This window comes from Labeo rohita, chromosome 8 (genome assembly GCF_022985175.1).
Source record: "Labeo rohita strain BAU-BD-2019 chromosome 8, IGBB_LRoh.1.0, whole genome shotgun sequence".
In the NCBI taxonomy this organism is placed as follows: Eukaryota; Metazoa; Chordata; class Actinopteri; order Cypriniformes; family Cyprinidae; genus Labeo; species Labeo rohita.
Window position 1 is genome coordinate 26,694,962 of NC_066876.1, and position 15,366 is coordinate 26,710,327.

At 38.1% G+C, this 15,366-nt stretch overlaps 1 protein-coding gene across 7 annotated transcripts in view; it reads right to left on the reverse strand.

Moving 5' to 3' along the window:
• LOC127169379 (voltage-dependent R-type calcium channel subunit alpha-1E) overlaps positions 1 to 15,366 on the reverse strand; it is a 173,987-nt gene that overhangs the window by 32,383 nt on the left and 126,238 nt on the right. For 6 of the 7 annotated variants that reach the window (XM_051116714.1, XM_051116712.1, XM_051116709.1 and 3 more), the window contains 6 exons: positions 14,706 to 14,773; positions 14,528 to 14,619; positions 5,188 to 6,015; positions 2,878 to 3,140; positions 1,507 to 1,615; positions 1,279 to 1,408 (listed from right to left, as the gene is read on the reverse strand). In XM_051116714.1, coding sequence (XP_050972671.1) covers positions 1,279 to 1,408; positions 1,507 to 1,615; positions 2,878 to 3,140; positions 5,188 to 6,015; positions 14,528 to 14,619; positions 14,706 to 14,773 — 1,490 coding nt within the window. The remainder of the gene's footprint in view (positions 1 to 1,278; positions 1,409 to 1,506; positions 1,616 to 2,877; positions 3,141 to 5,187; positions 6,016 to 14,527; positions 14,620 to 14,705; positions 14,774 to 15,366) is intronic. The other variant, XM_051116713.1, reaches the window with a different exon arrangement.

Genomic DNA, 15,366 nt, shown 5'->3' on the forward strand with positions numbered 1-15,366 from the left:
ATGTTGTATTTGTAATGACACTGGGTAGTTGTCTTTTTTTAATCAACATTTTTAAATTCAATTTCCTATGCATGCATATGAAAAGCGTCAGGTCAGCATTTACTTTTAAGGGGAAAAATTAATTGTTTAAAGCACAATATTCCATTTAGTATCTCATTTAATATGAGGTCATGAAATTTGCATGCATTGTAAAAGCTTCGAAGGGGTCATCGGATGCCCATTTTCCACAAGTTGATGCTATTCTTTAGGGTCTTAATGAAAAATCTATACTATACTTTGGTTAAAAATTCTCAATGGTTGTGTAAAACAACACCCTTTTTACCTTGTCAAAATGAGCTCTGCAAAAATCATCCTATATTGAGGGATTGTTCCTTTAAATGCAAATGAGCTCTGCTCGCCCCGCCCCCCTCTTCTCTCTGTGGAGAGACGAGCCTGTTTACTTTAGCCGCATTTAACACATTTAGCCGCGAAACTTGCTAACTAGCACGTTATTAGGAAAGGCGATTGCAGAGATTCATAAAAAACACTTATACTCACTTCTGCTGTACGTGAAGCTGGATCACGAATGATTCGCGCGAACATAGACGCATTTACGTAGATCGGGAGGCGCATTCCCTTCACAAACAAATGTAATCCACTGCATCTTCAGCGGCTCAGATGTCGGGAGTAAACGATGACCCCTATGTTCATTATTACATCCAGCAACAAAACACCTCAATCGCTCAATCGGAGATATTCTTGTCTAATTTACATCCCTGCTCCTGCATTGAAACAATGGAGGTCGGACTGTTATAGCTGATCTGAGGTAAGACGCTCATGTCAATCAACTATCGTGGGAGCGGCCTCTGTCTGTGTGACGCCACAACGACAGGCATCTGAGAATGGCTTGATTTGAAAAAGGGAATATTATTTTTACAGATTAATTAAAAACCACTGCATGGATTTTTATCATTATAGGGTAGATTTGTACATACACTGCCAACATTAATGTTCAAACAACACGTAAAAGTGAAGTTTGCATCCGATGACCCCTTTAAGAATATAGCTGTTTACAGTAGTTTTAAATATAGCCTGTCATATTGCAGAATATGAAAAATATCAAAAAATACATTCATTAAAGTTAAAGACACTCAGCACTATTTCTTACAAGCACTTAATAAAATATAAACGCAATTCCAATTCAGACCATCTGAGAACTGTAGTAGAACTATTTACATATGGTTGTTGTATACACAATTATTGAAAAATTGAGATATGGTGGTGAAGGGGAATTCTTACTTTGTTCCTGTCCGAATTAGTATTGACAGGGTCTTCAGCAGCCAAGGCGATACTGCTGGCGGCGATCACAAGAAGGATTGACATCTCGAAATAACGAAGATTGACAATATAGTGGCAGGCCCTGCGGACCCTGTGAAAGAGATGTAAAATAGAAAGAGAGAGAGATGAAGTGAGAAAAATTTATAAAATATTGTATGCAGCTGGGGCTCCATAAACATTCAGCCTTACGGGTTGCTGGGTTTGAAGATGAACATGCTGACAGGTGGAGGGGCTTTTGGTGCATCTGGGGTTTCCTCTTCTTTCTCTGGCTTTGAGGTCTCCACATCTTTACTATTACCTGTAAAATCCAAATATATATTAGAAACTGGGAGCTTTACATGATGGATTTTTATGTTTATTTCACGTTAGTGTAACTCAGGAAAAGAAGACAGATGGGAGCTTGTTGCACAAAAGTCAAATAAAATAAAAACAAATATTATAGCTACTACAAAAAAAGAAAAATATATATAATCTATATAAAAATTTTAAATAGACAGATCATCTATCTAATGTCTAAAGTTATTGTTATTTTTATGACTCATTGTGACTCATTCAATGAAGACAACTGGGAGCTTGTTGCACAACATTACTAATATAGATATTGCATAGATATTACATAGATAAATATATGTAGATATACTTATATTATTATAATATTGTATTACATTAAGGATTAAGCAGACATTAGGCAGATCTTCTATAGAATATACTGGAATATTTAAAAGAGAAAAAAATTAATTTGCTAAAAATCGTTATGAAAAAGATACGAGACTGTCCTTTTTACATTTTTTAGAAATACAATGGAGTCAAAGTAATGTCAAATATGAGGATGAACTCATTTATGAAGGTTTATGAAACAGTATGTGTCTAATGAGTAGATTACAGCACATATCTCTGTAAGACAGTTTTGTGGTGTATGTGAAACATTGTACTAAAATGAAGAAATTTTAATAAAATAATATCAGTTTGTATTTGTATACTTTTCCTGCTGAGAAGACTTGCATTGCTGGTCATGTTTTTGGATGGTGGTGTCACTATCAGGATTTTTTAAAAGTTGTTGTAAAATTTTTTATAGTTCATCTAAAAATGAAAATTCTGATCCTGCATAGACAGCAAGTAGTTAGTTTTGTTTTAGAAAATTCATAAAATTACAGTTGAACCAATGATGTAACATGGACTATTTTATCTGTGTCCTTAATCCCTTTCTGGGCCTTGAAAACGTGGTAGTACCGTTGCTGTCTATGCAGGGTCAGAAAGCTCTCAGATTTCATCAAAAATATCTTAATTTGTGTTCTGAAGATGAACGAAGGTCTTACGGGCTGGAACGTCATGAGGGCGAGTAACTGATGACAGAATTTTCATTATTGGATGAACCATCTCGTTAAGTAGATAACTAACATCACCAGAAAAAGCTAATTAATGGCCATGTCATTGTTAGTAAACAGGTTGATTCTGCTGGTCTCCTCTAGCTAGACCAGCACCAGTCCGGCACCAACCAACAACATATCAGTCCAGCTGGTCTTATCAGTAGGATTATCAAAGGTGCAGGGATGCTCAAACCCGTAATGGAGGTCAGCTCCATGGACGGATGAGTGTCGGTGACCTCTATCATGATGCTGGTGTTGAGGGAGGACTTATCCTGATTCAAGCATCCGTGGTTGTTATTATCGGTCTCACTGGCACCCAAAGTTGCCTGTGGGGACTGCTGGAGTGTGCTGTCAGTGAGCTGTAGAGTTGCAGGTTCTGAGTCCTGATGTGGGTTTTTGCGGGGGGAGTTGGCTGGTTTGGTTTCTGATGATTCAGAGTTGTCTGGTTTGTTCTGCCTGTGGAAGGGGAGAAGTTAACAGCAGAATTTCTCTCTCCAGTCTTCCAACAAAGAATACTAAATACTAACAATACTAAAAATAGATAGGTATATGTGAAATTAATGTAAACTGTCACCGTGATGTGATGTGAATAGAGCTGTTCAGTCATGATGTCAATTTGTAGATTAACCTGGAAGGCCAATTCGCTAGTTTCCTTTCAAAATTCTAATTGGTTTTTGGAACAGCAGCTTTTGATTTATGAGTAAAATAGGGTCTGTGGTTAACATGACATTCACATTTGTTCTACATGGCAAAGCTGAAATTTCAGCATCATTATTCCAGTCTTCAGTGTCCAGTCTTCAGTGCTCAGTGATCCTTGGGAAATTATTCTAATATGCTGATTTGGTGCTCAAGAAACATTTATTGTTATTAAATTTGATAACAGTTGTGCTGGTTAATATTTTTATCGAAACCATGATACACCATGATACATCCAGGTTTTTTGATAAACAGAAAGTTCATAAGAACAGTATGTTTTCAAACATTCACATCATAAATGTCTTTTAAATGTAATTTGTCCTTGCTAAATAAAAGTATTAAAGAATAAGTTCACATCCAGAACAAAAAATGATTCCAGAACAAAAAATGATTCCAGACGAGCAGAAATTTCACATTTTTGCAAAAACTACTTTTGCAAACTAGTCCTAGGTTTTTCACCCGACTGGAACCAAAACAGTGCAGAAAGATTCTCTGGAGAGTGAATATCAATAATTATCAAAAAAAGTGACTCATGTCGCAAAGGGACACCAAAACGTTTGAAAGGGGCGTGGCCACTTTTAGTAAAATGCCTATAACCCCTGAACGGAATGAGATATCTCCGCCAAACTCAGAATACCCATGTAAGAGCTCAATCTGAGGTCACAGGGGGAAAAAAAATTGCGACGCCTGGCCATTTGGTGGCGCTATAAGGGGGAATAAAAAACATAACTGAGCAACCATTCATCCTATCAACATAAAAATCTGTGTGCAAGGTCTTGGTCCAAAGTGCCACAAGTGTCTACATGGACATCTGCATATCTTGAAAAACTTGACTGCCACTGGCTGACGAATTTTGAGCACCCGTTAGACAAGATTAACGGAGGCTGATCGGAACAAAACTTGGTGGGCCTGTTTGACTCATGGCCCCAAAGGTCTGTCAGAAATTTGAAATAAATCGGCCACTTGGGGGCGCTATCGCATTTTTCAAAATGACTGTACATTGCACGTTTTTTCACACATACGCATATATTTGTATCATACAGTAGAACTTCTCATTCTGGAAAACTTTGCCTCTAGAACCACCACTGTCAATCAAATCGTTTGTTAACTGATTTGAAAATTAAGATGTAAAAAACCTACTTTTGTGAACTGAAATTTACCCTTGGGAAGCTATAATGGGGTTGTTTAGAAAAGCGGCCTGTCTGAGTTTACCCAAAATCCTACAAAGCCTAAAGGAAAACTCAAAACTTCACGAAACCTTCTGAGCACATGCGACGAGTGATTCTAAACAAGCGTGCAAAGCTTTAAGAGGATTGGACCACAGCTGACGCTATAACAGTCATAAACATAAAAAAACGTTTCAATGGCAAATGACCATTTTTCCAAATTTGCTTAAATGTCTTAAAGCGCTTGGACCCCGATAATCGCTGCTTGTAGCTATATTTATTATTTTTTTAGAAAATGACCAATAGTTTTGTTAGATAAGACCCTTATTCCTCCACTTTGATCATGTAGAGCCCTGAAAACTGCAATTTGGACCTGCAGCCGTTGATCCCCATTGAAGTCCACTGTATGGAGAAAAATCCTGGAATGTTTTCCTCAAAAACCTTTTCTTTTCAAATGAAGAAAGAAAGACATGAACATTTTGGATGACATGGGGGTGAGTAAATTAACAGGATTTTTTTTTATTCTGGAAGTGAAGTAATTCTTTTTATTTCTTCCAAAAATAAAAAAAACTTCCCCCAAACTTTTAAAATTATAAATTGATACAATTATATAAATCAAAAGTAAAAATTAAACAAATCACCTCTGTTCAAGCACTTTGCCATCTGGACTGATCTCTCCATCGTTCTTTGAATCCTTTTCATCTTCCTCGTTCCCTGGCCTTTGTTCTCTACTGTCAATACCACCGTCTTCTTGCTGTGTCTCTTTACCCCTGGCATCTATGTGACATTCACGGTGGCGTGGACGCCGTGGCCTGGGCCCCATATCAGGGGTCAGCGTGTCCCCCATCACAGGAGGCCTGTACTTACGGACGGCCCGCTGCCGTCTGTTTCCATTCAGTCTGGGGCAATGGTTATTGATGTCCAAAGTGCCCTCAGGTGAGGTCTTTGATTCAGACGGCTCTGTTAGGGGTAGGTTCAGCGTCACTGGGGGTTCAGGGAGGGATACGTCCACAGGCATTGGTGGCTCCGGTATTGGAATAGCTAAAGGGGGTTCAGGAATAGGAATGGACAGAGCTTGCTCATCCACGGGCATGTCCATAGGCATGGGTGGCTCTAAGTTACCCTCCGGCATGGTGGTGGTGGTGGTCTCGACGGCTCTGCGCTTGCTGTTAGACGGAGATATCCCAGGCTTTCTGTGGTGATGGCAGCCAGGTGGTCCGTCGTGCTCCTCACTCGGGCTGTTGAAAAGGATCTCGCGGCTGGACATCTGTCTGTGTCGGCGCAACTGGCTGGTCCTCTGCTCCCAAACGGACATGGTCAGTCTCCTCCTTCTCTCTCTCCTGGACATGAAAGAGTTAGAGGCATTGAGTGGACGAGCATCAGCCAGACTCTCTGAATCCTCAAAGGAGTAGGCCGCACGGCTCCGGTGAATTGCACGCTTCCTGTACAGGTAGGGCCTCCTCCTCCTCCTGAGGAAAAAGAGAGAGGACAGACAGTAAGACTGGATGGCAAACTAAATGTTTCAACAGCCATGCCACAACAATTGTTTACATTATCACTAGTAAGTAGAACAAAACCCTTTCTACCCTTCTGAAACTTAGTCCAGTGGTTCTCAGTTGGTTTCGCTTTAGGACTATTATATTAGACATCAAATGAGAGAAAAAAAAAACTGTATAACATATAAAAAAAACAATAACAAAAAATGTCCTTAAGATCAAAATGTATTCATTGGTTTATTGTTTGATTGTCCAATTGCTTTGATTTTAAAAAACTTATTTGAAAACCTCAAAATACACCTGCCCATGCTTGGGTAGCTTTTACCAAGTGACAGATGAACTTGCACCTAAGATGATTTTGATTAGACAGATGACAAAAACAAAATTTTATTCCTGTTAACTGTTGATAAGCCTATTAATATTGCTATTTTAAACACAGTCATGACCAAAAATATCTGCACCCTTGCAATTCTGTCAGAAAATGCAGCCCTTCTCTCAGAAAACTGTTGCAGTTGCAAATGTGTTTTTTTGTGGAACAACACAAAAAACAGAGAAGAAAAGTCAAATCTAATACACACAGAACCAAAAAAATGCACTGGGCAAAATTATTGGCACCCTTAACTTAATATTTGGTAGCACCACCTTTGGAAAAAATAACTGAAATCAATCGCATCCTGTAACCATGAATGAGTTTCTTACACCTCTCTACTGGAATTTTGGACCACACTTCTTTTGCAAACTGCTCCAGGTCATTTAGATTTGAAGGACACCTTCTCCCAACTGTTGTTTTGAGATCTCTCCACAGGTGTTCTATGGGATTCAGATCTGGACTCATTGTTGGCCATTTCAGAACTCTCCAGCACTTTGGTTGTAACCATTTCTGAGTGCTTTTTGAAGTATGTTTCGGGTCATTGTCCTGCTGGGTCTTCCATCACCTCTGGTGTAGACGCAGATTTCTGACAAAATTTTACCAAAATTCTTTAGTAATCATCAGATTTTATGATACTGTTCTCACAGTCAAGGCATCCAGTGCCAGAAGCAGCAAAGCAACCCAAAACATCTTTGAACCTCCACCATGTTTGACTGTAGGGACTGTTTTCTTTTCTTTGAAGGCCTCATTCTTTTTCTGTAAACAGTGCAAAGATGTCCATTACCAAAACCTCTACTTTTGTCTCATCTGTCCACAGTACGTTCTCCCAGAAGGATTGTGGTTTTGTCGCATGACTTTTGGCAAACTCCAGTCTTGCTTTTTTATGCAGTGGTGTCCTCCTAGGTCTCCTACCATAGTGTCCCTTTTCATTCAGATGGCGATGGATAGTGAGCTGACACTGTTGTACCCTGTGTCTGCAGATCAGCTTGAATTTGTTTGGAAGTTAATCAGGGTTTTTATCCACCATTCGAACAATCCTTTGTTGTAATTTTTCATTAATTTTGCTCTTCTGTCCACGTCCAGGGAGGTTAGCTACAATGCCATGGGCTGTAAACCTCTTGATGATATTGCGCACAGTGGATACAAGAACATTAAGATCTCTGGAGATGGATTTGTAGCCTTGAGACTGTCCATGTTTTTCCCACAATTTTTTTCTCTCAAATCCACAGACAACTCTACACTTCTTTCTTTTCTCCATGCTCAGTGTGACACACTGGGGCTGAGTCAACTTTTCTCCATTTTAACTGGTTGCAAGTGTGATTACTATATTGGCCACACCTGTTACTTGCCACAGGTGTGTCTAAATACAAATTACAGCAGCATCACATGCTTGAAAAGCAACTGTTTTTTACAATTTTGACAAGGTGCCAATAGTTTTGTCCAGTCCATTTTTGAGTTCTGTGTGAAATTTGCTCAAGTTTGACTTTTCTTCTCAGTTTTTTTGCGTTGTTGCAGTGCAAACAAAAACAATAAGCACTTGAATACCAAAAAATTTGCAATTGTAACAATTTTCTCAGAGAAGTGTTGCATTTTCTGAAAGATTTGCAAGGGTGCCGATATTTTTGGCAATGACTGTACATAATGTGTTTACCCGAGCAAACCTGCGACTCACCACTCGAGAACCACTGGCTTAGACCATTCAGTTGGCAGCTGGTTTACCAAAAACATCGTACTAGTTAAGAAATACATAGGACACCTTCATAAAAAAACATCATCATGGTGACCAGGTGTACTGGTCAAGTCAGCAGGGTAGCTGAATATGAGAATTGAAGTATCTGTGGGCAAAATATTTAACAGACTGCTGTTAACAAGTACTCTGCAACACGTGGTAGAAAGGGTCCATAAATTTTGTTTTCATGCCTTTGTATTTTTGTGTGACTGGAATTCATGGTCCAGCTAGTAAGGACAGCAGAGATGGAAAACAACTGGATAGAGTTGCAATATCAAAGTGAAAAACGAAACAGCAAAACTGGAAATAGAGTTGACTCAGAATGGAGAGAGAAAATAGAGTGCAGGAAATATCATTGCAGGAAACTGACAAATCAAATTCCAACCAAAGATCAGACTTGAAAATGTGAAATCAGACATTTGATAAAGATGGTGGAACAGAAAGCTTCACCCAGATAGATAAATTAGGCGGTGCTGAATGTTAAAATTGAAATAAACAGACTATTACTTACTGGTACTTGTACTCTTGTGTGGTCCGTGTAATCAATGAGCGATTGGTTGAAAACAAGACATTAGTGCTTTCGAGAACAAGGACAAAACAAGCCAAGCATCACAGCCCAAAAAGGTCACTGACTAAAGTTAAGACAAATACTGTTTTTTTAGTTGTATTTCTTTTCTTTTTTTTTCCGTTTTTTTACATTTAACATTTTAACATTTAGTTTTATACTATATATGATACTATACTAAAGTTACACTAAGTGTAAAAAAAAAATAAAAATTTTGGGCTGCGTAGCAGGGCAGCAAAGCGTCACATGACAACATGATGGTAATTATATTAGATAAGAAGCAACAAATACAGTATTCTGGAACATTTTGAAATGCTGAGACAGTAAGAAACATGGCACAGATATAAGACATATATAAATGGGATCCATATGCATAAGCACACAATATCAGAAAGAGAGAGCACCCTGATTCATTTCTTTAGTAGTCAACTGGTCATACATATGCATTTCCCAGGGATGACGTCCATAGTTGTCATGCTAGCTGAAGGCATGCATTCATTTCCCAGTTCTCATCAAGCAGTTTCGGACATGCTGCAACAGCCTTTTTTAAAACTTTGAAGTAAACATGCAAGATCCAAATGCCACAGGCCACAATTTCCAGTCTGAGTTCACTGACAACCAGCTCTCACATTATCTCCCAAAATGCAGTAGAGAAGAGACCCTGTGGTATTCACATCATACCAATTTATTCTGACAAAGGCATGGCCTCCATTGCCTCATACAGAATGTTGATTGTTTGGTTTTGTTTTCAGTAATTGTCTAGCGAACAAGTATTGTATTAGTTTCTCATCGTTCAATAATGACAGTAAAGCCTCTTTTCTATACAATGACACTCATGACAAACATAGGCTATTAGTTATTTCAAATTGCGAGCATGCTCCATTAAAAAGTATATATATATATATATATATATATATATTAACAAATGTTTTCACAGGGTCCAAATATAACACTTGCCAAGCACCAAATGAGAATAAAAATGGATTTGAGTAAATCAAATTTGCCATTGGCTAGCAACTATAAGAAATTATGTATTATGTTGCAATTCAACTTAAACTGTAAGAATGATGTAACAGATGTAAAAGAAAGTTTACATCTTTCTATTTTAAAACATTGTACTGAAATTATCTGACTTTAATCACAGTGGGAAACGTAGCATTAGAAGTTTATCTAGGAGGATTTTTTCACCAGAACACCATGTGGCGATACAATATTCCTCCCATTAAGCTACCAAAATAATACAATGGAAAGAAAATCACAACGTAGCTTAACGTATTCATGACAGGTGCAGTTTCACAGCGAGATGAACACTGACTCATCTTCTACATGATACTGTAAATGACACAAGATGTTGCTGTGCTATTTGCCAATAACAGGCCAGGAAAACAGCTAAAGAAATCAATCATCATTAGGGATGTAACGATGCACGTAACAAGCCAGTTGAAAATCGATAAAAATAAGCAACGATTCAAGTCAGATGATATGTTAAAAGAACTGTGATACATTTTGGGGCAGGGGTTTATATGAATGTATCTCTGAGGGGAACTGACTGTCTTCAGGAAAGTTTAGATGGCATTTGAAGAGTTCATTTAAAAAAAAGATAACTCAGTTTTTATTAATTTTCATAAATCATGTTTTTTTTTTTTATTGTGGTATCGTGGTTTTATTGTGTTTTATTGTGTATCTGTATTTTTTTGAGTTACTACTATGTAATCAAAACATCCCAACTGCAGTTTGATTGATATTACCTGGAATGCAGAAAAATTAAAAACTCTTCATTTTCTTTTTATCTTCCCCTGTATAATGCATATTAAAGTGTTTATAAAGGCGGTCACACACTGAACGAGAAGCACAGCACCATTCATCGCATTGCTCCACGTCTTTAAAATTCAAACACATTATTTTCTGAGTGTACGCACACCGGCAATGCCATTCAGCTTCTGTCCGTGGCGCCCAGTGTTGTACTTCTTGTACAAGTTGTTCTAGATGCGCCGTGACGTGGCACTGTGCTTCTCGTCCGGTGTGCAACTGCCTTAAGAGAAGCACTGCTTTGTTTACAACGGTAAACAAAAAATGCTATATTGCCTCTGTTCCATAAGCGCCACCTGCTGTCAGAGAGTGAATTTGTGTCTGTTTGCTGTTTTATTCAGATGTTTTATATAGTTTAGTTTCACAAAAAAAAGATTAACCGTTCTGTTTTTGCTTCACATTTTGAAATTACACAATCTAATTTAATTCAAAAACTGCTCATGCTGCATGTATGCTGGATCTTTGTTTGAACTGTGATTAAAATGCAGTGGTTGCCTCCAATTTTCAATGAAAAGGGCACAGAAATAATAAAAGGACACCTTTTCATTTACAATTTGTCCTAAACGTAATTAATTTTGTTAAAAAAAAATATCATGAGAAAATCGTATTGTGAAATCTGTATAGTCACGGTTCGGTACGTACCTTGATTTGAGGGTCACGGTTCGATACGATTTCGGTACAACAGAAAAAAAAATCCAAATCTACTATGCTAGGTTTCTTTACATTTATTTTAAACAGACAGTACTACAAATTAATTTTTTTTTCCACCTACATGTGAAAATACTAAATATTATATCAAATTAATGTTATATATAGGCTACGAAATCTGAAGTACATACATACAAGGAATAAATACTTGAAATATATTTAATTTAGTTAACTGATAGACAGGGGAAAAAATGTGCGACACGTAACATAGCCTATATTTGCTGAGTTTCAGTTCAGTTTTATGTCAGAAAGGAAACTCAAATGGAAGAAAGCGACATTCTGTTTGGTTTTTGTTTAAGTTGATTTTGCTGGTATGAGGAAAATTGAAGTAATTGCGCCGGTGCACACAAACACAAAACATATCAGTTCCAGGCTTCTAGCATTGCTAACTTGACAGCGCAGTTGGTAAGTTACTTTATCAAAATAAAACACCGTGAACCAAACATCAGCACGCCCGCCTCACCGTGTCACCGTACAAAGTCTATAATTTACATAATAAACAATAGTTTAGCATTTGGATGCATCACAAATATGGTAATACTATGGAATATTTGGATTTGTGCCGAATGAGAGAAGTAGGATACAAAAGCACAAAGCTCCATTTTGCAAACAGTTGAATGTGCAAGCCTTTAAAGTAACGTTATACTTTAAAGACGCATTGGAATCAGTACATGTTCACTGTCTAGTGGGCTGTGTTTTCAAGTGCGCAACTCCTGGCATTCACTGTTCTTCTGCTGGCGGTTATCAAACAGCGTTGCATTACTGCGGGCGCCCCCTTCTGGAGTGAGGGTAAATTGTCTGTATTCGTTGTAAGGCCTCATGCACCGAACCAAGATGGCCGTGACGGTTCGGTACGAATACATGTATCATTACATCCCTAACATATATATTTTTGTATTTATTTACACAACAGTTCTTTCTGCTCCTTTAATCTGATTGGCTGATAAGAGAGTGATATTAGCGTGTTATCTGCACTCCAACAGCCGTTTTACTGTAATCGTATCACTCCGCCTGTGGTACTTCTGATACTGGATGCCCAAATCCAGTATCATTTTATAAATACTACGGTGTTTGTGTCACGGAATTGAGTTTTAAGAGGTTTTCAGGTGAGAATGTACTTGTTTGGACTTCATATATGCAGTTTGTTAAAAAAATAATGTGTATCTGAAAATCTGCGTCTGCGTTTTCGGACATGTGAGCTCCAGTGCGTCTGCAGCCATTCAGTGCTCATGAATCCGCCCGAGAGCACCTCACCTTGCCCAGATCTTTGAGTGACTCTATAGTGGTTAAACATGAAATATAATTTGTTTTGGGTAAATCTGACAGGCAGTCAATATCAGAGTATGTGAGCGGAAACAATTTCCCCTCCGCGCTCCAAGCATTAAATAATCACTCTGCTCAAGCTCCGCTCCAGGTTCACCATTTCCCACTCCCTGCTCCACTCCTTGCTCTGCTGATTAGGAACACCGTTTTGAAATATCACATAACATTTACAATATTACAATAAAATAAAACAAAATAAAACACTAGGAGAGACGTTTTGTGGCTTATTGGACCACTAGTGTGCAAACTATTTTCCTACAATTATTACGTGGTTGTCAGCATTAAAAAGTATCATCTATACCCGTTTAAATCATGCTTTTCAAACAAACTCCTCGACAACTATCCTCCTAAACCTCCCCCTCATGTATACTGCTGTCATTATAATCTTCACATTCTTTCTGATCTCAGTGATCCATTTATATCAAGCTAGCTGACTATGTTTAACATGTGAGTTCTTGCTAAATATGCAGTTTTATTACGGGCCACTGGCATGAATTGTACTTGTGATGGAGTGGTAGTGGAGCGCTCTTGGAGCGAGTGAAAACCACGACGGTCCGGCTTTTAAAAAATCCGCTCCTCACTCCGTTCAAAATCACACCGCTCCGCTCACATACTCTGGTCAATTTTCTATTATTTCTTCCAGAGCAAATAGTTTTGACAAAACTCATCATGTTTATGTAAAACACACACACACATATATACACATACACACTCATGTATCATTTTTCTCACATTACTTGCCAGAGGCAGGTGTGGCAACAAGTTATTTTGGACCCTGCTTTTACATTTCTTGACTGAAAACTTCACACTTGACTTTTTCCCTTTTAGTCACATAACGTTTTGGGTTTAGGAAGCACCTCCAGCATGAAATAGCATGTTAGCAGAGGTGAATCCATGCTTACGGGGACTTTCGTGATATATAACCGCTTTAAAATCAGCATCCAAAACTCACTCAAGTCACTAAATGTATTGTGCTATTAATGAAAAGAAAAAAATCGCTTCTAAAGCATCTATGATCAATCAAGAGATGTAAAGGTGATTGGATTGTAATGTTGAGGACATACTATGACTGGTCATCCCAACTTGCACATGCTCAACTCCAGGAGTCTGACATCACATCCATGCAGTGTTAAATTCCCAAAATCACAGAAAGATGCATCTGTGTATAGAAACTATCATCTGTGAGTTAACCTTCCTTTTTAGCCATCAGACTCTCTTTGTGCTTTAAAATTAAGGCTAGCTGGATGCCTCTTCTGTTCTTAGGTAATGACATATGACTACATATCCAGGCTGACCAGTGTAAAGGCATTCAAAACTCTGTAATTCTCCCTTTAATAGGAACAAAGTCGTCTCTATGACAACATAATAGACTCATCCCTGCAAAGGCTGGGAAGCTTGCCGGTTGCTATGACAATTTGCTGTTGATTTTGAAGCAAATTATTGTGCTTCGAGAATAAAGAGCCCCAAAAATCCCTACGCAATCAACTGAAAGAACATTGTGTACAGCCTTCAACAATGGTAAACAATTTTGTTGGTCTCACATAACTAGCCAGGAAAGCAAAACCCCCAAAGTTGTAATACTTATTCTTTACTGTTTCTAAATTCTTCTCCTTAAGCAAAATTTTGTGGCCCGCCATTGAATAAATTCTGCTTGGGTCAAATTTTTCCATATCTGTATTTATGCTCAACAGCTCTGTTACAAATCTGTAAAAGCAAAGACTTCAACTGTTTACATACTCTGGCAACCGTACAGCAATACCCCTGTAGACTCAAACTATCTTGTGCATCTAGGTCAATTTGGCCAGGTACCGAAGCTGCAGAGGTCCTACAGGTATACTTGGCAGACATGCCAATTTAGATGTCTCTGAAACCAGACTAAAAAATCTCAGACATAAGACTGGTGTTAGTAGTGTTAGTTGGTATGTTAGCATCTCTCGTGAGAGGGCGAATGAGCAGGCAAGGGTGTACTTGGTTCACTTACTCTGAGCACATGAAAGAGGACATGGGCCCAACCTCCTTGGCTTTCTGCAGGGCATGTTTCTGATTAAACGCCTCTTCCTCCTCCTCTTCGTCCTTTGGAACAAGAAGGCGTTTTTCGTTATACAATTGCATTACAAATCCTACAGCATATGAAGCTAAAAGAACCTTGCTGGATATACCTTTGTGAGCTCCTGGGCATTGGCCAAATTGTCAACAGCGATAGCCAAGAAGACGTTGAGCAGTGTATCTGACCATTTTGTCAAGGATTTTGGCTCAAAACAATGAGTTATACAGCAATAACCACCAAAACTAGGAAGGACAGATTTAACACAACCTACAGTATTATGAAATCAGCATTGAGTTTCAAGTCAACATGCACTAATCTTATAAGCTCAGCAATGTCAGGCAAATAACAAAGCAAGTTACATTTTGATGAAAAACCTTAGAGAAAACTGTAGTGGTGAATCATGCATAGAAAGAAAAGCAATGTGTATTAAGAAGAAAATAGGATCGATTGTGATTTCATGTTGACTTAAAAATTAATGAAGACCTTCAGTGAAAACCTGAGGAATATCGATGATTTTTTAAAACATTTACAAGCTGAACTCCCAAAATGTAATAGAACACTTCAACAGTTGAAATGTTCAAATGAATAAAACAGCCACATCCTCATATTTTCAAAGCTTTCAAATACACTATATTGTTTAATATTGTGTGTGTGCGTATATATACACGTCAAAAGAATCTGCAAAATGTTAATTATTTTACCAAAATAAGAGTGATCATACAAAATGCATGTTGTTTTTATTTAGTACTGACCTGAGTAAGATATTTCACATA